The sequence below is a fragment of the Oncorhynchus nerka genome, linkage group LG4 (genome assembly GCF_034236695.1).
Source record: "Oncorhynchus nerka isolate Pitt River linkage group LG4, Oner_Uvic_2.0, whole genome shotgun sequence".
NCBI classification, from domain to species: Eukaryota; Metazoa; Chordata; class Actinopteri; order Salmoniformes; family Salmonidae; genus Oncorhynchus; species Oncorhynchus nerka.
Window position 1 is genome coordinate 32,103,040 of NC_088399.1, and position 22,384 is coordinate 32,125,423.

Sequence of the window (22,384 nt, forward strand, 5' to 3'; positions counted from 1 at the left end):
CGGAAAGTATTCACACCCCTTGACTTTTTCAACATTTTGTTACATTGAAGCCTTATTCTAAAATTAATTAAATTGTTTTTTCCCTCATCAATCTACACACAATACCCCATAATGACAAAGCAAAAACAGATTTTTAAAAAATGTTTGCAAATGTATTAAAAACATAAATATCACATTTACATAAGCATTCAGACCCTTCACTCAGTACTTTGTTGAAGCACCTTTGGCAGCGATTACAGCCTGGAGTCTTCTTGTGTATGACGCTACAAGCCTGGTACACCCGTATTTGGGGAGTTTCTCCCATTCTTCTCTGCACAGCTGTCAGGTTGGATGGGGAGTGTTGCTGCACAGCTATTTTCAGGTCTCTCCAGAGATATCCGATCGGGTTCAAGTGTGGGCACTGGCTGGACCACATTCAGAGTCTTGTCCCGAAGCCACTCCTGAGTTGTCTTGGCTGTGTGCTTAGAGTCGTTGTCCTGTTGGAAGGGGAACCTTCACCCCAGTCTGAGGTCCTGAGCGCTCTGGAGCAGGTGTTCATCAAAGATCTCTCTGTACTTTGCTCCGTTCATCTTTACCTCGATCCTGATTAGTCTCCCAGTCCCTGCCGCTGAATAACATACCCACAGCATGATGCTGCCACCACCATGCTACACTGTAGGGAGGGTATTGGCCAGCTGATGAGCGGTGCTTGGATTCCTCCAGACGTGACGCTTGGCATTCAGGCCAAAGAGTTCAATCTTGATTTCATCAGACCAGATCATTTTGTTTCTCATGGTCTGAGAGTCCTTTAGGTGCCTTTTGGCAAACTCCAAGCGGTGGTTTCTGTCTAGCCACTCTACCATAAGGGCCTGATTGGTGGAGCTCTGCAGACAGGGTTGTCCTTCTGGAAGGCACTCCCATCTCCACAGATGAAGTTTGGAGCTCTGTTAGAGTGACCATCGGGTTCCTGGTCTTCTCCCTGACCAACACCCTTCTCTCACGATTGCTCAGTTTGGCCAGGCGGTCAGCTTTAGGAAGAGTCTTAGTGCATCCAATCTTCTTTCATTTAAGAATGATTGAGGCCACTGTGTTCTTGGGGACCTTCAATGCTGCAGACATTTTTTGGTACCCTTCTCCAGATATGTGCCTCGACACAATCCTGTGTCAGATTCCTTCGACCTCATGGCTTGGTTTTTGACCTGACATGCACTGTAAACTATGGGACATTATATATGCCTTGCAAAATCATGTCCAATCAATTGAATTTACCACAGGTGGACTCCAATTAAGTTGTAGAAACATCTCAGAGATGATCAATGGAAACATGATGCACCTGTGCTCGATTTCGGGACTAATAGCATAGGGTCTGAATACTTATGTAAATAAGTTATTCAAGTGTTTTATTTTTAGTTCTGTACTATGTATTATGTCATGTTTCATGTGGACCTCAGGAAGAGTAGCTGCTGCTTTTGCAGTGGCTAATGAGGATCCTATTAAATACCAAATATCAAATACCTCTGAGTGATGGCGTTAGGACGCACAGTTGCCAAGATCTCCTGAAAAATCTCTCTGTCTTTGCGCAGTTTTGTTGTCTGCTGTATGATGTTGTCAACCCCTGGCCCAAAGGTGGAATCTGGCGTGAGTTGGGAACCCCAAGAACGTTTTCTTAAATGGCGATGGCAGTTTAGACTGCGCCCAAAACGGCCTAAGGGCTGCCAAGGAGGCCAACGAGTACATTTTTGGTCTCATTAGACCACATAATCCTTTGCGGTATGATCTAGGAGTCTTTCACATGTCTTTTGGCAAACTAAAGGCATGTGGTCATGTGCCTTTTTCTCAGGAGTGGCTTCTGTCTGGCCACTCTCCCATAAAGGCCAGATTGGTGCTGTAGAGAATGTCCTTCTGGCAGGTTCTCCTATCTCAACCAAGGAACTATGTAGTTCTGTCAAAATGTGGAATAAGTCTAGGGGTATGGATACTTTTTGAAGGCACTGGAAAGCACATACCCAGATACCCACTTCTTAAAATAGCCAACATTTTCAATTACATTTAGTTTTACAGATAACCAGAAACTGCATAGCCAATAAGTCTGCCCCCCCACCAGATGTTTTATTAGCTATTGATATATCATTTTGTCCAATGAGAAGGGTTATTTTAAAATCTACGAGTCCATGTCATGATTTTGAGATACTGATTTTCAAATAATGGCTACTCAAAGTTGCTTCTAATTATTTCTGTTCTGAAACTGGAAATCTGTTCAGGGTCCCTGAAATGTGAAACATGTATGTTAGTTTGAACATCTGGACTTGTTAACTTATTATTTGTTCAACTATTGAAATGAATCCACAATGGTAAAGGTGTCGTAGAGATATCCCTGGTCCCCCACCTTGGATTATTCAATTCTCTCTGTTGGAGATGCATTAGCCATCTGAATAATGTGTCGAAACAATAGTTTGGATGCAATAAATAACTTTTGACTCGTTAAAATGCATTCTTTACTCTTCACTTTACTGATCATCTATAGTTTCAGTAAGCAGTATTGAGGATTCATTACATGGGCAGCAATTTAGTGGACAATGAAAAAAGTAATACATTTCAATGAGGAGCTGGGATGATAAACCTAAAATGATCGACTCCGACCAAACTGACACTTATCGTGGACATTTCGCTGACATTGTTCATTACGATAAATAATCTATAGGGCCCTACTAGAGAAATCTGAAGTTTAAAAGGAAATACATTCAGTTAGTTGTAGTCGTTTTCAGGGTAATATAAAACAATGACTGTGGTGCACATTATGTTCTAAACTTATCGTTCAATTGACCATTATTGTGATAATTCAGTCCATTTCTGCTGATAAGGATTGTTGTCCATATCGCCCAGCCCTAATTCAACGTGACTTCAGACCTGCCCAGAGTCTCCATATCCTTTTTGGGATGTTCTTTGTCGTAAGCACAGATCAACTCTTACCTCAGAAACTTATTTGTTGATTGCGGAAAGAGGAAAATATGTCTCTATCTTATTTTCTAATGATTTGTGAGTATTCAATTGTCCCTTATTTCAATCCATGTATATTTAGAGTGTATAGTGTGTATCTTATGTTAACTGAAATGCCTTGTTTAAAATGTCTTCCTGTTATCCTTGTTAAAGTTGTGGCCGGTGTTGCAGTTAGAAAATGTTATGCACGTATGTATTACATCATGTCATTAGTTGTGGAATGATATTAGAGATAGGCTATTGTCTTTCATATACGATTTGTCACTACAGCAGTTTGGTGATACCGTTTCTACAACTCGTTCTCTAAATGTACATTATTTAGCCACAACAATTTCAGAAACATACATAGATTTCAGTCTACGATTGACAGCTTGAACAATTTGAATTCTCACTATTTATATATTTAAATCCAAACAGATTCTGTCCCCACTTCAAGCATTGTATTATCCACTGAGTACATTAATGCAGCTAGATCTGTCAAAGTACGCTGTGGATCAACAGAAGGTACAGAGTATTATTTTTACAGAGACCAGGATCCAACCCCAATAAGAAAAGTGGACTACAACAGTGTTTGCCAATTCACATTGTTCTGGGATGAGTTCAAAACCTGGAACAAGAGTGAAGTAGATCTCAGCTGTGCTATTCTACAGAAGAGAGAAGGGAAAACGATATCTTCAGAACGAAGTGACACTCGAAGACTTCATGTGAGTGGTGAGTGACAATTTTACCCTAGGGCCTAAATTAGGGCCTAGGGAACATGTTCAGTTATTGTTACCCAGAACACACTGGGTTCACTCATATTGTATCTATTATCTTACATATTTCAAACAGATCCAATTGGGAAACCCAGTGTTGACGTGGAACAGAGAGGGAATTACCTCAATCTCAGGTGTGAGGCTCAACATGGCACCTCATGTTACTTTTATCTGAACCTTGGTGACGTACACTTCAAAAAGCAACCATACAAAGACAATGTTTGTGTGGGGAGAGTGGCCCAATCGGAGCTACAGACGCCGAGGAAGAAGAGCAGCCCTGAAGAGATTTTCATCACATGTGCTGTGGAGATGGTGATAAAGGGGAATTCGGTGACATCACAGCACAGTGAACCCCTCCGTATCACCGTAGATGGTGAGGACCCCATCCACTTCAGTGAAATCTATGTATTGCTGCAGCTGCAGTGCATGTCTAATGAATAATTGTTCCTATTTAAATCATATTTTCAGCTGCAAATCCTACAGGAGCCACAGGTTCCATAGCAGACTTCAGTTCCATCCCACCTGGAGAGGAGAAGGCAGTCAGTGAAGTCATCAGCCTAACTACCCAAGAAGAAGGTATGTACATTTAGGTGGTTTAGACATAGATGCTCACAATTGCAGGACATTATGAACATTGATGTGAAATGAATATGATACATGATGTCCTTTTCCCTTCCAGACCCTTCCTCAATGATCCCCCTCTACATCGGTCTCCATGCCGGTATCTATGTTCTCATCCTTCTGGTGGAATCTCTCCTGTGTTTTCTCCGTTGTAGACACGGCAAGTGCCTTTTGCTTCAAAAATACTCCAATTTGTATGTTGTTCCAAAGGCTGTTGTCAGCTATACAATCAGGGCCTGTTAGTTACGCTCTCATTATACTTTTGTTTCTGAAGGTGATGAACGAGGAAATAACAGTAGGAGGTGAGAGTGATCTATTTATTTAACTGAACGTTTTCATATCATCTGTTTGGATGTACTGGAAACTGCTCTTGACTGGCAAAACCCAAATGAGCTGCAAACAGTGTGTTAGAGTATAACTGTACTCTTTACTATCCACTATGGTTATAGTGTAACTGTTCACTGCTTATGGTGCATTGTGGTATGTTTTCGCTCTCTTACAGGAAGAGAACTCAAGTCTGCACTATGCTATAAGGATGTGACCTTGCTGGGGAGTTCAAGTTGGATATGGCTGGAGAGTATGATGTGTCAATGTTTTTATAAACCCGAAGTCAATAGGAGGAGAAGTTATTCAATTTGAACAAGTTGCAATTTCCATGCACCTTGTGAATGTATTTTTATACTATGCACAGTGTTTAATGTGTCATGTATTTTTATACTATGCACAGTGTTTAATGTGTCATGTATTTTTATACTATGCACAGTGTTTAATGTGTAATGTATTTTTATACTATGCACAGTGTTTAATGTGTAATTTTTTCTGCTCTAGTATGTTGTGTTTTCCAGTGGAAATAAAGCTTGTACAGTATATTGTAAATAATTGTTGGAAATGTTGTTTCTTTTCTCTGGAAGAGAAATTGTGTTGTTTAGATTACACAGCCGTTGTGTTTCAACGGTCTGTCTCATGATGGTCATTGATCTACCTGAGCTTTAGCTGGGTGTTTTGTGTCATGTAGAAGTGGCCACAGTGGGGGTACTGCTCATTGTAAGGTTCTGCTTTACTTTTTTTAGTCAACCTTGTGTTCTTTTTCTTTGTGTTCTTGAACCATAGCCCTGTTCCTTTGTGTTCTGGAACATAGCCCTGACTTTCATTTTCTTCATTGATTTCACCTGTGTTCGTTTCTCACCTGGTCTCATCAGCTCCATATTTAGTTCAGTTCTTTCTGTTTGTATGGTTGTGAGGTATTGTTTGTTTTTGACTGCCTACCTGTGTTTGACCATTGCCTGTGACCACGATTCCTGCCTTCTGCATAAACATCTCCCGCGCTCTGCGCGTTAATCTACACCTTTTTCCTCCCTGAGTATTCATTACACTCATACAGATACAGCTCTATTTCTTTAGATGAGGAGATGGCAGAGTAGAAATGGGGGACCCACATCTACACTAACATCACCCCTGAAAAAACAACATCACGAAGGGCTCTCAATACATCTATTCATATGAAGCTCATGTCTATATCTATCAATATACAATGACAATGTCAGAGAACATGCATAGGTGTGGAAAGACACAGTAGAGGTGTGGAAAGACACAGTAGTGGAATCGTGGTCATGATCTAAGCTGAGATGTGCTACAATAAGCCATTGTGCTGTAACTGGTCCCCTAACACTCTGTCCCTAGCCCTCAAAACCATCATTTAACATCAATAATATAATGGTAAGTGCTGTATATATTGCCAAATTCAAACATTTCCAAACACTAACATGAGGCTGGTGCAACCTGCAAGGAGTTGTTGTCATTGTTAACCAATACATAACTGTTATTTGGGGAACAGAAAACTTTTAAACTTTCCACCTGGGTTTTTTTATTTAACAATTCATTGGTGGTCATGAAATGAAAAACAACTTTTTTGATTCCTGTTTTCCATTTGTCTACAAATCTGCAATACTTGGATTTGACTCCAAAAAAACAAAGTTTTCCAAAAATACACAACAGTAATGTGTTCAATGCATGCAATCCAAGCCATTACCGGACACAAACTGGTTACACTGACTGAAAATATATATTATATAAACTAAGCAGATAGGGATCAAGGTATCTGTCATTTCCTCATTTGGAGAAACTTCAGTCACCTGCGTAACATGACTGGAGAGAAGTTGGGTGCTGAAACAGAAAGTATCTAAAACGTCCGACTACAAATAAAACACAATTAATCAGTTACTGAACTCATTTTGATCATGTCTCTGTTATGTGGCCCAGTTGGTAAACTCAAATATATTTGGATTCCTGTTTTCCATTTCTTCAATGCTTGGATTTGCTTCCAAAAAACTAAGTTTGCCAAAACTCCACAAAAGTAATGTGATCTGTGGATGCAATCCAAGCCATAACTTAGTTAGCACAGACTGGTGTCTCTGACTGGAAATATGTATTGTGTAAACTAAACAGACATGGATCAAGGTATCTGCCATTTCCTCATTTGGAGAAGCATTAGTCACCAAAGCTATAAAAGTCGTGGTGTGAAAAAGCTTGAACAAGAAAATATCCATCAAATTGTCCAATTTCAAATAAAACCAATAGATCAGTAACTGAACTCAATTGATCATGTCAATGTGTGTTGTTAACAGATTACCAGGACGTGTACTCAGACCATGTGCGGAACAACTGGCAAGTGTCTTCACTGACATTTTCAACCTTCCCCTGACCGAGTCTGTAATACCTACATGTTTCAAGCAGCATAGTCCCTGTGCCCAAGGAAGCGAAGGTAGCCTGCTTAAATGATTACCGCCCTGTAGCACTCACGTCAGTAGCCATGAAGTGCTTTGAAAGGCTCACATGGCTCACATCAACAGCATCCTCCAGGATACGCTAGACCCACTCCAATTCGCATACCGTCCCAACAGATCCACAGATGACACAATCTCAATCGCACGCCACACTGCTCTTTCCTACCTGGACAAAAGGAACACCTATGTGAGAATGCTGTTTATTGACTACAGCTCAGCATTCAACACCATAGTGGCCACAAAGCTCATCACTAAGCTAAGGACCCTGGGACTAAACAACTCCATCTGCAACTGGATCCTGGACTTCCTGACGGGCTACCCCAGGTGGTGAGGATAGACAATAACACATCCGCCACACTAACCCTCAACACAGGGACCCTCAGGGGTGCATGCTTAGTTCCCTCCTGTACTCCCTGTTCATCCACGACTGCGTGGCCAAGCACGACTCCATCATTAAGTTTTCTGATGACACAACGGTGGTAGGCCTGATCACCGACCACAATGAGACAGCCTATTGGGAGGAGGTCAGTGTGGTGCCAGGACAACAACCTCTCCCTCAATGTGAGCAAGACAAAAGAGCTGATCGTGGACTAAAGAAAAAGGACCGCTTAACAGGCCCTCATTAACATCAAAGGGGCTGTAGTGGAGCAGGTCAAGAGTTTCAAGTTCCTTGGTGTCCACATCACCAACAAACTTTCATGGTCCAAACACAACTAGACAGTCGTGAAGAGGGCATGACATCGCTTTTTCCTCCTTGGGAGACTGAAAATATTTGGCATGGGTCCCCAGATCCTAAAAATGTTCTACAGCTGTTTCTATATTATCTGTTTGAATGTACTGGTGAATTGTCGTGTCTTGACCAAAACCCATCTAAGCTGCAATATGTGTGTGTAGAACAATGCTCTTTACTCCCAACTGCTTGTTAATGTATTTTATATTATGCAAAGTGTTTCATGTGTAATGAGTTTATACTGTATGTCTAAAATACAGAAATTTTATTAGCATTTCATTTTGTTCTGCTCATGGATGTTGTGTTATCCAGTGGAAATAAAGATTGTACAGTATATTGTAAATCTTGTTGTAAATGTTTATTTTCGTTGGAAGTTGAGGAGCCACTCTGAGAGGAGACAGCATTGTGTTCAGATTACACAGCAGTTGAGTTTCAAAGGTCTTCAACGTTCTTCAACGGTCCGATGACTCATGATGTTCACTGTTGTACCTGAGATTTAGCAGAGTGTGTCGAGTCTGTTTGTCACATAGATGTGACCACAGTGAGGTTACTGATCATACAGGTACACTTCTATTTCTAGAGATGAGGAGAAGCACCAACATCCCCCCTGCAAACAACCCAGCATACGGCTTGCTATTCACATCTTCATACTGTATGAAGCTCATGTCTATATCCATCAACAGAAATGACTTGTCAGAGAACATGAAGAGGTGTGGAAAGAAACAGTAATGCATTTGTGGTCATGATCTAAGCTGAGATGTGCTACAATAAGCCATTGTGCTGCAACTGGTCCTCTAACACTCTGTCCCTAGCCCTCAAACCCAGATGGATGAGAACAAGATATATCATACTACAATTTAAATAAATAACATGTCAATTGTATAATTTCTGTATATATTGCCAGATTCACGTAAAAAAAAATCCAACCTTTAAAAGAAACTGGTGCGTCTTACAAGGAGTTGATGTCAATGTTATCCAGTACTATCACAGAAATCTTAATTATTTGAGAAACAATCCATTACCTTTCCTCCTGTGATTTACCAAAAAACATGAAACAATTTATTGGTGATGAAATAAAAAACAACTAAAATATATTTTGATTCCTGTTTTGCATTTCTTCAATGCTTAGATTTGCATCTAAAAAACAAAGTTTGCCAAAAATCCATAAAAGTAATGTGATCTATGGATGCAATCCAAGCCATGACTTAGTTGGCACAGACTGGTTACTCTGACTGGAAATATGTATTATGTTAACTAAACAGACATGGATCAAGGTATCTGCCATTTCCTCATTTGGAGAAGCATTAGTCACCTCCATTACAAAGCTATAAAAGTTGTGGGGTGAATTAATCTAAAACAAGAAACTATCCATAAAATTATCCAAATTCAAATAAACACAATACATCACTAACTGAACTCATTTGATCATGTCAACGAGTGTGTTGTGTTGGATTCGGAGAATATGAAAATATACTTATTCATGTCACTGATAGAGTGCTGAGGTTTAGAGGGTCTACACCATAAGTTAATGGTTATAGGAGGAAGGTATATAGCGTGTGCAATTAAGCTTGGAATGTGTTGAGTGCAGGGAAGCGAAATACATGTGGCAGGTATTGATGAAGGGAGAGAGCCGTGGATAACTGATGGAGGGGGGTTGAGGTCAAGTCAGGTCACCTAACCTCTTGAAACTAGGGGGCACTATTTTTATTTTTGGAAAAATAACATTCCCAAAGTAAACCGCCTATTTCTCAGGACCAGATGCTAGAAGATGCATATAATTTACAGCTTAGGATAGAAAACACGCTAAAGTTTCCAAAACTGTCAAAAGTATTGTCTGTGAGTATAACAGAACTGATATTTCAGGCGAAACCCTGAGGAAAATCCAATCAGGAAGTGCCTCTTATTTTGAAACCGTTGTGTTCCTATGCACCCCCATTGGCCATTAAATACGTATTCCCTAAGGTGTCTACAGCATTTTGACTTAGTTTCACGCCTTTATGTTGAAGAATGAGCATAAACGACTACATTGCGTAAGTGGCCAGCTGAGGGCTCTCAGAGTGATTCTTGTGTAAAAGTCAGAGGTAGTCATTTGTCCTCTCGCTCCTACTGAAAAGCCAATTGTCCCGGTTGATATATTATCTAATAGATATTTGAAAAACACCTTGAGGATTGATTATAAAAAACGTTTGCCATGTTTCTGTCGATATTATGGATATAATTTGGAATTTTTTTCGCCGTTGTCGTGACCGCTATTTCCGGTGGATCTCTCAACATAACGTGACCAACAAACAAGTTTATTTGATCAATTAATCACAAGAGTTCTCATATTTGAAATAGCTGTGCTGTAGTTACCTATATTTTCAGTAAGTTTAATGTAGGGTGGACCACATGGACAGCCCCTTAGTGGTCAATGAAAATAAGGTCATTTTCTTCAGCGTCACTAGTGATCTGTCACAACATCACTCGTGAGTCTCCATATCCTCCTCTGTAGGTTTTTCTGTGTCCTACCAAACACACATCAGTTTTCTCACATGACAATCTATGTGTGGAGTTCACTTCACTGACGGAAGAAAGTGGAAAATATGTATTTTTCTTTTATTCTTCTCATTTGTGAGTATTCGATTATTTTGGTCTTTGGATCAATATCTCTGTATATGGATTTTAAGTTTTGGTAATATGTTACTGAATGTACGCTTTATAACTTCTTCTAAGTATGTATGAGCCTTTATTATGCCTTATAGTAAGGCTTGTAAAATGTCTCACTAAGTTGTTTTTATCTTGTTCGTAGATGCTGCCGGTGTTGCGGTTAAAGAAAGTTGTGCAGGTACATATTAACAAATGTCACTTCATTAATTGTCCAGCTCAACAGCTATTTATTTATTTTAGGCATAAAAGTCTTTTTTTGATGATAGATTTGTACACGACTTTTCACAACTAATGTAGAGTAGCACAATGCTTAAAGTGCCATATCTTTATTATGAAATATATTTAGTTGCAAATAGAGAGACAAGGAAGTGATACTCCACATACAAATACATTCTGAATCAAGATTCTTATCACTCATAATGTCATAGATACTCTCTATTTCTCTTAACAGATTTGGTTCCCACTCCCACTATTGTATTGTCCCCTGGGTACATCAATGTAGCTACACCTGTTACAGTACGCTGTGAGTCACCAAAAGGCACAGAGTGCAAATTCTACAAAGATCACGACCCCAACCCTATAAGGAAACTGGATTACAAGCAGGGTGCTTGCCAGTTCAAGTTGTTCTGGAATGAGTTCAAAAGGTGGAACAAGACTGAAGTAGATCTCAGCTGTGTAATTCTACAGAACAGAGAAGGTGAAACGATCAAAACCTCAAAACATAGTGATGCTCGAAGACTTCATGTGGGTGGTAAGTGGCAGTTTTACAGTACTCCAAAGCACATGTTAACCATAGTACACATCCCACTTGTTAATTGACTTCATAAATTACTTTCACAATTTACAAACAGATCCAATTGGAAAGCCCAGTGTTCATGTGTTGAAGATTGGGAAATACCTCAATCTTCGATGTAAGGCCAAGGCTGGCACCTCTTGCTACTTTTATCTGAACAATGGTGACTCACACTTTAAAAAACTACCCTACAAAGACAATGTCTGTTTGGGGAGAGTGGCAGAAGAGGAACTGCAGAGGAAGAGGAGCAGTGCTGGAGAGATCTTCATCACCTGTGCTGTGGAGCTGGTGGTAGAGGGTGAAGATACTGTGACATCACAGCATAGTGAACCCGTCGGTATCACCAGAGATGGTGAGGAAGACTAGAGCCCATCAATTTCTGTGATTTCAAATGTGTCAATATTCTGTCCGTCTACTGTTGTACTGCAAGACTAATATATTATTATTGTACACATATCAATGTTTTATTTAATTCAGTTATACATCCTCCAGGAGCTACTAGTTCCCCATCAACGTTCAGTTTAATCATACCTGTTCAGGAGAAGACAAGCAACAATACCACAGCCCAAGGAAAAGGTGAGTAACATTGGTTTGGTTTTAAATTAGCTGATAGTGGTCCTAAGAACTTCAAAATAACTTCAAAATACAAGTTTAGTGAATGACTCTGCTTCTAAATGTACAGCTATTGAAGTTTCTAACATCTCTAAACTGTTAAGTATCTCAATAGTCACTATTAGTAAGGCTTATTTGCACTAACATACTAGTCATTGTAAGGTTAGGTTATACTGTACAGATGATTCACTGTCAGTTTCATTAGGAGCCTCATTCACTAACCGTTTCTTCAGGTACAAGGTTCCACGTCGTCATCAGTCTGGGTACTTGTTCCCTTTTCCTGGTTCTGCTAGCTGGGTGTGTGCTGTGTGTTCTCCAACGCAAGTGTGGTGCGTGCTTTCAGATAGGTCTACTCATAACACATTCTTATTTTGCTCCAAATGCTACTTTGAGTTCATGTTCAAAATTGCTAAATGATCTCTATGTATCTTTTGAAGGGGTTCAAGGCAGGCCTGTAAATACTGGGTAAGACTGGTGTATTCATTTTACATTTACATTCTTTTTCTTTATTCATGCATGGCTATATCTTTCTGACTGTACTGCATTGTCTCGACAGAAGCCCACCTGAACAGCAAGACCAAACCCCACCATGTGTCTGTGAGTATGAGAGTTAACTAAACCACCACTGCCTTTATCTCCTTTTGTTCAGTGTTTTATTTTCCCTCATTCTCTCATATTAAACAGATTCTGTCATCACAAAGCCTTCTAGGGATGAGGTGAGTTGGTTTGAACCAGTGCAGTGTGAAGTAGCCTAATATGCACTTTACTACCAAAATATCAAGCAATATTGCAAATAGCACCAAAGACAACCCTGCTGTGCACACAGCTCAAAGTGACTTGAGCTCTCTCTTACAGGAAGAGGACACTAGTCTACAATACGCTACAGTGACATATACCGGTGACCGAGCTAGTCGTCAATATGCAACAGTGACATCTACCGGTAACCAAGTTGAACCTGGGCGCACCAAGATCAAGTTTGAAATAGCTGGAGAGTACGCCCTCTTAGCAGAATCATAGAAGAAGAAACATTTACTGGATAACATGTTTTGCCATAGTTTACAGTTACAATCCTATATTTTGTTTTCATATTGGATCATAATTTACTCATAGTACAAAAACAAATCCTGCCACAACATCAAAGACTAAAGATATCTACTCCTTTCTGAAAGCTATTGTTTCACCATAAAAGGAGAGAGGGGAGACACAAAATACAGTGTGTCACTCTCACACTCACTACTGTGGCATTATCTACAGCCAACAGCTCCTGTGTATATTTCTAAAAACATTTCCGAGAGCATGTGAAGATAGTCGTCCCAGAAAGCATTTCTCATTTCCATATATCCTGTTTCACTTCTCTCTCTGCATTATACATAATAACAGGTGGCAGGTTTAAAGAACTCTTAACCGTGATCCAATGAATGTGCTGCTGGTGCCTTATGTGTGAGTTATGTATTATTAATAATATCATTATTGTACTGTATAATAAAATGTTAAATAATTGACTTCCATAACAATATCCCTAGTTGTACTTTTGGTCGGAATGACAATGAACGACATTTCTTGTCGTCTCTCTTGACCTACAGTTAACAGATGCAGGTACGTTTCTCCCCTTCTCTTGCTTGTTTTGTCATTCAACATTAGGGATGCACTTGTGTGATTTGCATGGTAATCAAAGGCTGGGAAATAAATGTAAAGAAGGGAATAATCTTGCATGTTGAATTTGTTTTAGAACGGATACTAATCGTTGTTTTTTCACTACAATGTTATCAAACCTCTTTCCTCAACTACCTCTCTCTTTCCTCATCTACCTCTCTCTTTCCTCAACTACCTCTCTCTTTCCTCATCTACCTCTCTCTTTCCTCAACTACCTCTCTCTTTCCTCATCTACCTCTCTCTTTCCTCAACTACCTCTCTCTTTCCTCAACTACCTCTCTCTTTCCTCAACTACCTCTCTCTTTCCTCAACTACCTCTCTCTTTCCTCATCTACCTCTCTCTTTCCTCAACTACCTCTCTCTTTCCTCAACTACCTCTCTCTTTCCTCATCTACCTCTCTCTTTCCTCATCTACCTCTCTCTTTCCTCAACTACCTCTCTCTTTCCTCAACTACCTCTCTCTTTCCTCAACTACCTCTCTCTTTCCTCAACTACCTCTCTCTTTCCTCAACTACCTCTCTCTTTCCTCATCCTTCAAGGGGACAAGGAGAAACAGACAAACACTTGGATTACCCAGAAGAAGCACCAGATCTCAGTAAGCCTGAAGTTTGTGATCCTGACTGAAGTGGTTGAGCTGAGCAATGAGTCCTCTGCCCTTGTAAAGGGTCAGCAGTGTTTGTTCTATGTGGATTCTAAACTCAAGGAGCTTGGTCGATCAAATGCCAGCCACAACCAATGCTCCTTCCAAGTAAAAGGGTCAGAGCTGCCTGGGTGGAAGCCCAGAGGGCTGTGGTCAAAAGTCACCGTCCAGTGTCATTATGAAGAAGAGAAGAAGAAAAGGCAATACCATGACGTAATTATGTTTTTATGTAGCTGCCTCACACTTTTCCTCCACTTTGCCACCATAGTGCTTTTTTGGTTTTCTGTGCATAAACAGTACAGTGGGCTGGCACACAACATATAAGCATGTTATAAATGAGTAACAGTTGGAATTGTGGTTTATTGAAAGGATTTGATGATTTGATGTTTCCTTTCAAATAGTCATTTGTCCTCATCCCTTTGTTACAATAACAGGAAGGTGAAGATGATTTGTGCTATGCCACCTTGTCCCATGCTGGTGCTCCTCCATCCTACTCAGTCAAGTTTGAACAAGGCCATGACTATGCCACAGTGGTCATATACTGACTAGCATTGCCAAACTGAATGGACATGAAAGGACTTCCACATGGATAGATTGCTTGACTTTAACACCTACATTTCAATTTTCTTTCCAAGAAATCAATTGCATAAATCTATTTGCAATGTAGTTTTGATTATCCAATTTGTCACATTAAGAGAACAATAAAGTTTTTGTATTCCACCATCGGCTTAATTTCTGTTTGTCTTGTGTGCACCTGTCAGTCCCAGTCGCGGGAAACAGTAACATAGCGCGTGCTACTTTTCGCTGACCAGGCTCTCATCTTTGCTTACCTGCTGAAAGCTTCTAAAGGTAAGCCATTTACTTAAAGTAATAATGACTTCTGTTAGTAATTAGATATGTAGAAGGGTGAGCCGGTCAAGGATCGATTCAGACAAAGTGGTAAATTGTATGACAAGCGACAGTTTATTCAGAGTAAAGATATCTGGTACAGCGTAATTACGGCTCTTCCGTTAGCTCGCACAGAACAGCAGGAAAAGAGACCGTTAACAATTTACAGAAAGTAGGTTGATTCTAGAAGATCGGATCTTTGGATTGGTTCAGGCTGGGGTGTAGTCTGTAGTCTTCCGCCATTGGCTCAGTTGCCTGTCCGTCATCGTAGAATCCTCTTCGGGCACACAATGTTCGGCTAGAAAGGAGATTATGTGTGTGCGCTGGTTTGGCAGTTAGTGTGTAATGTGGGAGCTATCCTGTAGGGGACCCCACAGGCTTTACTGTGAGTTATAGAAATGTAATAGCAGTATGCTGGTCACCTGCATAAGAAATAGCATTTCTTTACAAAACCCTCTCTTCACGTCTCACCAGAGACGTGACACAACCTAACTAGATCCAGACACAAAGAGAAACTTCTCCCAAAGGGACTATGAAATAAGGCACGGTATTAAACAGAAATAGATATATATGTATTACCATCATGTTCTCCATTCAATCCCACTATGTACTAAGTTGGCTACCAGCCACCTAGGAACTTACAACCCTCATTTAACAGAGCGGAGAACAACAGATCAAAATAAAAGTAAAATGCTTGTCCACATAAGCCAACTTTTTCCCGCAGGAAAAAGTTGTGATTCCCTCCCTTCACATCTCCAAAGAGATGTGACTTAAACTAGGCAAGTCAGGCGGAATGATCCACTTGCATAGCACATACATACATCCCCCCAAGGCAACAGCAGATATAATGTAAACTTAATAGGCACTCTCCTCCTCATCCTCAAATTCAAGTAGGTCTTTATCCAGCAGAGGAAACATCTGGGAAGGGGAGGAAGGGTCAATAGCTCTAGAGATAACCCTAGTGGTAAGGGAACGGATGCATGGAATGCATCAGCATCCACAGAGAACTAAAATGTCAGCGAACACCGAAATGGATACCAAAATGGAGGAAACCAGGGTTTTATATTTACCAAACGCACTCATCCAGGAGTCCCACATCGAGGTATCTATCCCAGAATGAGATTTCATTTTACCATTAAGCGTCCGCAGACCCTCCAAAGCGACCGTCAAACTACCATCCGAGGCTGTGTTATTAGGGATGAAAGTACAACACTGGTCACCAAACATAGAGCAAACTCCGCCCTTCTCAGAGAGTAACATATCAATGGCAATACGATTTTGGAAAGCCATCAGGCTGGTTGCAGCCAGTTGACCATGTACTGCTTCAAAACCCTGCTGAGTCCAGTTGCCTAGTCTTTGGACGTTGTAATGTATATAGTTAATACGATCAACATTCTTGTTAATTGTGCACCACCAACAGATGGATGATTCAAACCCTGCAGCTACCTGATCTATTAACTTATACTCATCAGGCACTCCCCTAGGGACTCCGATAGCGTCTATGTAGGAGGGGTCTCCACTAGATGGGGTGGTGTCTCTCCTGGAACGTCCCCTATATCCGGGATTCACTCCCTGGATCCGCAGAACAAGGTCCTCGGCTCCTATAGGGTAGATAGAAACAGGCAACAAGAGAGTAACAAGTGCACAGCGTCCAGTACTGTTGGAGGGTAACTTATCAAACAGGACCGTACTACCACACCACCACCACACATCTGCTCTGGATATTGGCCTGAGGCTCCCCTTAATATTAACTGTATCCAAACACCAATCCGCAGGAATCCATCCCACCTCGGTTCCTCCTCCCGTCATATTGACACAAGTAAAATTTGCCCTTGCAACCTGGTTGGAAAACACTGGGTTCCTAGTGTTGAATTTAGTAACCGGATAGACCTCATCCCAGGCAGTACAATTATCCCTGGGGTTATCTGTAGTCATAAGAGGGATTAGACATGCTAGAGTCACTACTGCTGGGACAATGCGGAGCAATGGACGAGCTCCCATGCACACCACACAACTCTGCCTGGTGGTATTTGCAGCTTCCTCGGTCAACAATAGCCAATTATTGGAAAAACCTGAGACTCCTGTGGCTGTTAAAATTACATCATCCGGACTTTTAAGCCTGGATATTGCCTCCACCGGGCCAAACAGTGGGGATGACGGGGACCCTTTTACGGGTGTGGTCATGTCATTCCTTACTGTAACCGAAGTCGGTTTAGGATTATTAGTCACGCAAATTCGCCACAACCAATATCTGACCCCGGAATTCCCTGGGGCCAGTATGAAATCATAACACCCTAAGGGCTGGCCCCCTGGCCTAACAGTAAGTTTCAGTCCCGTATTTGTCTTAGTTAAAGTCAGTCGCTTCCGCCATTTCACTGCCCCCTCGTCTGTTGTCCAGTCTTCCCACCCATTACCTGTCTCCCCCAACAAATTCCTCCAAGACCAATCGCCAACCTTCCCTAATGTCATATACCAGACATGTCCGGCAAACCAGAGTGCATTGGCCCCCACCTGTTCCCTCCCCTTTAGCCTAGAGTACCCTAAAGTCCCCAAGGGATGTTAATGATATTAGTTGCGTTTGCGGGGACGCAAACGGTCGTGCTCCGTATGTCGTTGGCCTTACAATCAGTGTCAGGGGTGGTGGAATGCCTCTTGCACAAATGATTGGTCAGTTCTATATGTGCCATGGATGTGGTCAGGTTGGATGGCCCATTAGAGGGTCCTATATCTGCTTGTAATGTAGGTGTATGATGCTCTAATACCCACAGGAGAATCCCCATGGAAACTCCTGTGACTACAATAAAAATAACAAACACGGGGCCCGATAGCCCCTATCTCTGGACGACCTGTTAGTTGGTGTGCTGGGGAGTTGCTCCCACATCCTCACCAACTAAGGGTTCTGTGGTTGTAATCAAATTTAGGTCACTCAAATCGACCCTGACTTCAGTCAGAGTTCTAGAAGGAGTCGGTGCTGGTGTACAATGAGTCAAGTGGTGCCAAGGTGCGCCCGATTTACCTTTGACCTGGACTGAGTGTGAAGTAACCTCCTTCACTTCGTACGGTCCAGTCCACCTGGGATCCGCCCACTTTCTTTTGTGGACCTTGATCCTTACCCAATCGCCGACCTTTACCCTCAGTTGCTCCGGATCTCCCGTCAGCTCCCCCTCATGGACTTTGTGTATCTGTTTGGAAAGAGCTGCGGACAGTTCCGTCAATTTTCTTACATAGTCAGTCATACCTATCTGGTGTACATCAAGAGGGGCATATGACCTCCCTCTCTTGGTGGACCTGGCATTACTCTCCCTGTCATTATTTCGTGGGGTGAGAGATGAGTCCCTGCCCCAGGTGATGACCTCATGGCCATCAACGCCAGTGGCAGGGCCTCCACCCATGTCAGTTTTGTACCAGCACACACTTTGGCTATCTTACACTTCAGAGATTGGTTGCAGCGCTCCACAAGGCCTTGGGCCTGCGGCTTATACACGGAACCAAACTTGTGTATAATGCCGAACCTCTCCTCCACCTGTCTCAGGTGTTTGTTTGCGAAGTGGGACCCATTGTCAGAACGGATATATCTAGGGACCCCATATCTAGGTATGAGTTCTGTCTGTAGCCACTTAATGACCGTTTTCCCATCCTCCTTAGCTGTTGGAATTGCTTCTACCCATCTAGAGAATCTATCTACCATTACTAGCAAATATCTCTTCCCGTTCTTTACATTGTCTTCTCCCATGTCTGTATAGTCTATACTGATGTCTTGGAAACATGCGTTTGGCACCGGGTAGGCCCCCATCGGGGTTTGGTAAGGCTTCTTTGGATTGTGGCTCCCACATATGTTGCATTCGTCACAGAATAAATCTGTCATGTCCTTCATGTGGGGGTGCCACCATATGTACGAAACCTTCTGTAAAGTTCTGAGTTTCCCTTCATGAGTGGGTCCATGGGCTTCCCTTATCAGTTCTGGACAGAGATTAGCCGGAGCCATCAGTCGGCCATCATGGCATCTCCATATTCCATCTGGTCCCTTAGAGCCTCCCTTCTGTGTCCAAACCGAATGTTCGTAAGGGCCTGCCTCTTCCTGTAGTTCTAGTATGTGTTGGCTTGTCAATTCAGTCCTTGCCGGTTCTATCCCGAGCACCATCTGTCGGGGACTGTATCCTCCTGCGGCCTTGGCTGCCAGGTCTGCGGCATCATTTCCTTGATTGATTCTGCTGGTCAGTCTTTGGTGGCCTCGGCATTTCATTATGGCCACTGTCTTTGGTAAGGACACGGCATGCATCAAACGTTCCATTTGGGCTCGGTGCTTGATGGGTAAGGTTGCCTGTGGTGGTAAAGTTGCGCCTAACCCATTGTGGTCCATCTATGTGCACAGCTCCGTGTGCGTATGCCGAGTCCGTGTAAATGTTTACAGTTTTTCCTTCGGCTTTCTCTAGAGCTTGAGTCAAAGCCACAATTTCCGCAAGTTGTGCCGATGCTGGCTGGGGGATAATTCCTGATTCCAACGTGACATGTGTTTTGTCATGCAGCTGCTGTACGACCGCATAGGCAGCTACGTTTCCTGTGTCTCCCTTGTAGCAACATCCGTCTGTGTACAGCCATAGGTCTGGAGATGTCAGTGGTTCATTTTCCAGGTCTGGTCTCAGTTTGAGCTCTTGTGCTGCCCTCTCTTGGCAGGAGTGTGCTAGGCCATCTTCTGCGGTGAGTGCATCTGCCATGTTCTTGTCGGTGTTCACAAAAGTGATGTGTGACTGGGTGCATTTGTTCTGGATTTTGTTTTTTCTGTCCGCACTGAAGGTAAATTCTTTGCTGATGAGGTATGCTGCCACCCCGTGGTGGGTGTGTATTTGCATCTTGTGGCACATTACCAGATGGGCTGTCTTCTCAATCGCCTTGGCTACCGCCGCAACGTATCTGGAACAGGCGGTCTGGCCGGTTTCAATGTGGTCAAGTTTTGAAGAGTGGTACATGAGTACTCTTCTCTCCCCCTCATGTTTCTGAAAAGGACGGCGGATGCAAAGCCTTCCTTTTCAGAAACATCCAGGTGAAATGTTTTACCGTAGTCTGGTGCCGTGAGAGCAGCAGCCACAGACAGGTCAGTCTTCAGGAGCCCAAACGCCGTTGAAGCTTCAGGAGTCCATGTAAGTGGGGCATGTAGGTTTCTTGGGCCAGCTTCTCGAACAATTTCTCTCAGAGGTTCAGTTCTTTCAGTATAGTCTGGGATGTGAGTACGGCTGTATCCCGTCAACCCCAGGAAAGAGAGCATTCCTGAAACAGTAATGGGCCTGGGATGATGTAGGATTGAGTCTCGGTGTGATTTTGAGAGGCCGGCCCCCTCGCTTGAGATTTCCCTTCCCAGGAACAGAACGGTTCGTCTGCATGATTGGACTTTTGACATCTTGACTTTGTAGCCTTTGACTGCCAGAAAGTCTAACAGGGTTTTAGTCATTTCTAGACAGAGGTCTGAGGTGGGAGCCCCCAGCAACAGGTCGTCTACGTATTGTATGAGTATCACTCCTTCTGGGATTTTCAGTTCTGCCAGGTGAGTCTTCAGAATATGATTGAAGATTCCAGGGGAAGAAGTGTAACCTTGGGGAAGTACGGAATAGGTAAATTGCTGATTCTCGTAGGTAAAGGCAAAAAGTGGCTGGGAAGCCTCATCCAATGGGATGCTGAAAAAGGCATTGGCCAAGTCCACTACGGTGAAATACCGATGTTTGGGTGACAGGTTGCTCAGTATGATGTGTGGGTCTGGAACAGGAGATCGATGGGTGTGGTAACTTCATTTACAGCCCGGAAATCCTGCACCATCCGGTATGTTTCTCCTCCTGCCTTCAGAACAGGAAGTATGGGGGTGTTCCAGGGTGACCGAGTCCTGTATATGCACCCAGCTCCAAGGAGGCCTTCGATAGTGGGTCTGATCCCCTCTGTCTGTTCATGCTTCAGTCGATATTGGGTTCGAAATATTGGTACCTGTGCCGGATTGGTTAGGGTAATGCACACTGGTTGGACATGTAACTTTCCCACGTCAAATGGTGTGGTTGTCCATATTGCCTTGTCTATGGAGTCCAAGACAGCAGGGGAGGAAGGGTGATCAGAATATGGTTTCCCGTGATGCCTGGGGAGAGTGAGGCGCTCAGGCTGGCACTGTTCCTCAGTGTCCACCATAGTCAGACGCCACATCTCTTCGGTGGTTGCTTTCAACAGGCCAGGTGTATGAGTCGCTTCCCAAGTGAGTTTCGAGGCCCTTTTTATCATTGGACCCAGACTTCGGGCCTCGTGTCCATTCCCTACTGCGAGGGTCACGTGTGGAGCAGAGTCGGGTCCCAGTTGATACCAAGGTTTAATATGGTGTGGGAGTATGACTGGGGCTGCCACCCCCTCAGGGCCGCACACGATGGTAAGGCAGCGTATGTTTGGGGTAAGATGCATCATGTTTTCATCCCAATCTTGTGTGTACGGCGTGTCTTCGTCGTCAGTGACGTTGAGAGTGCAGTGCAACTCTGCCTGTGGTGTCTTATAGGGATGAAAGGTGTATATTAGCTTCCTCCATTGGTTGAATTGAAATTGGATGGCAGGAGTTCCAGGTCCAGATGGTAGGCATTTGAGCCAGTAAACCTCCTGTGTGGTGGATAGAGCAGGTGCGGGCAGAATTGGGAGCATCAGGATTCGGGCCCTTGGCGGTGGATCGAGCGCGACCTCCACACCTGACTCAGTTAGGTAGATTGCGCATCCTAACTTACAGAGTAGGTCTCGACCTAGTAGGTTGATTGGGCAATTTGGACAATATAGGAATTGGTGTTTCAAACTGGAAGGGCCCCACTGGAACAATAGTGGAGTAGTTTTGTATTGATCTTCAGGATTTCCTGAAACCCCCACCACCTTTATCTTGTCTGAAGAGAGGGGTTGATGAGAATTGATGGCGGAATATGTACATCCAGTGTCCACAAGGAACCTGTGGGTGACCCCTTGTACTACGCATGTAATAGTGGGTTTCGTGTGGACAGAGAATTGTTGGCCATCTAACCCGACTGGTGGTGGTGGGCAGCCTCATTCCCATGGGGGGTATCCCTCGGACATCCCCTGGAAGGTGGGACCGGTAGGGGGCGCTGGGTTGTAGGCTGGTTGATATCCCTAGGCAGGGGCTGGTGGATATCCCTGGGCAGGGGCTGGTGGATATCCCTGGGCAGGGGCTGGTGGATATCCCTGGGCAGGGGCTGGTGGATATCCCTGGGCAGGGGCTGGGTACCTTGGGGCCCCTCTTCCCCGTTGTCCACCTCTCCTCCCCCT

The 22,384-nt window shown here is 43.0% G+C and overlaps 1 protein-coding gene and 2 long non-coding RNA genes across 7 annotated transcripts; all 3 read left to right on the plus strand.

Annotated features, from left to right (window-relative positions):
• Window positions 1–3,829: 3,829 nt before the first annotated feature.
• On the plus strand, window positions 3,830–4,604 carry LOC135571082 (uncharacterized). The gene is made up of 3 exons (XR_010463635.1): window positions 3,830–4,104; window positions 4,200–4,307; window positions 4,411–4,604. It is a non-coding gene; the product is annotated as an uncharacterized LOC135571082 (long non-coding RNA).
• Window positions 4,605–5,696, plus strand: LOC135571088 (uncharacterized). Its single transcript, XR_010463638.1, has 2 exons — window positions 4,605–4,654; window positions 4,855–5,696. It is a non-coding gene; the product is annotated as an uncharacterized LOC135571088 (long non-coding RNA).
• A 4,195-nt stretch (window positions 5,697–9,891) lies between these two features.
• Window positions 9,892–14,929, plus strand: LOC115128888 (uncharacterized). Of its 5 annotated transcripts, XR_010463764.1 has the most exons (13): window positions 9,892–10,475; window positions 10,654–10,689; window positions 10,963–11,262; window positions 11,363–11,656; window positions 11,797–11,880; window positions 12,150–12,245; window positions 12,354–12,381; window positions 12,473–12,513; window positions 12,601–12,632; window positions 12,772–13,356; window positions 13,440–13,512; window positions 14,109–14,422; window positions 14,644–14,929. XR_010463764.1 is itself a non-coding variant. In XM_065017459.1 (10 exons), exons 1-10 carry the CDS (start codon window positions 10,448–10,450, stop codon window positions 12,931–12,933), a joined length of 1,101 nt encoding a protein of 366 aa, XP_064873531.1. In that variant the 5' UTR covers window positions 9,892–10,447; the 3' UTR covers window positions 12,934–14,929. The 5 variants fall into 5 exon arrangements, 1 of the variants encoding a protein (XP_064873531.1); XR_010463763.1 differs by having other exon boundaries at window positions 12,772–13,512; XR_010463765.1 differs by having other exon boundaries at window positions 12,772–13,512; window positions 14,117–14,422.
• The last annotated feature ends 7,455 nt before the right edge of the window (window positions 14,930–22,384 follow it).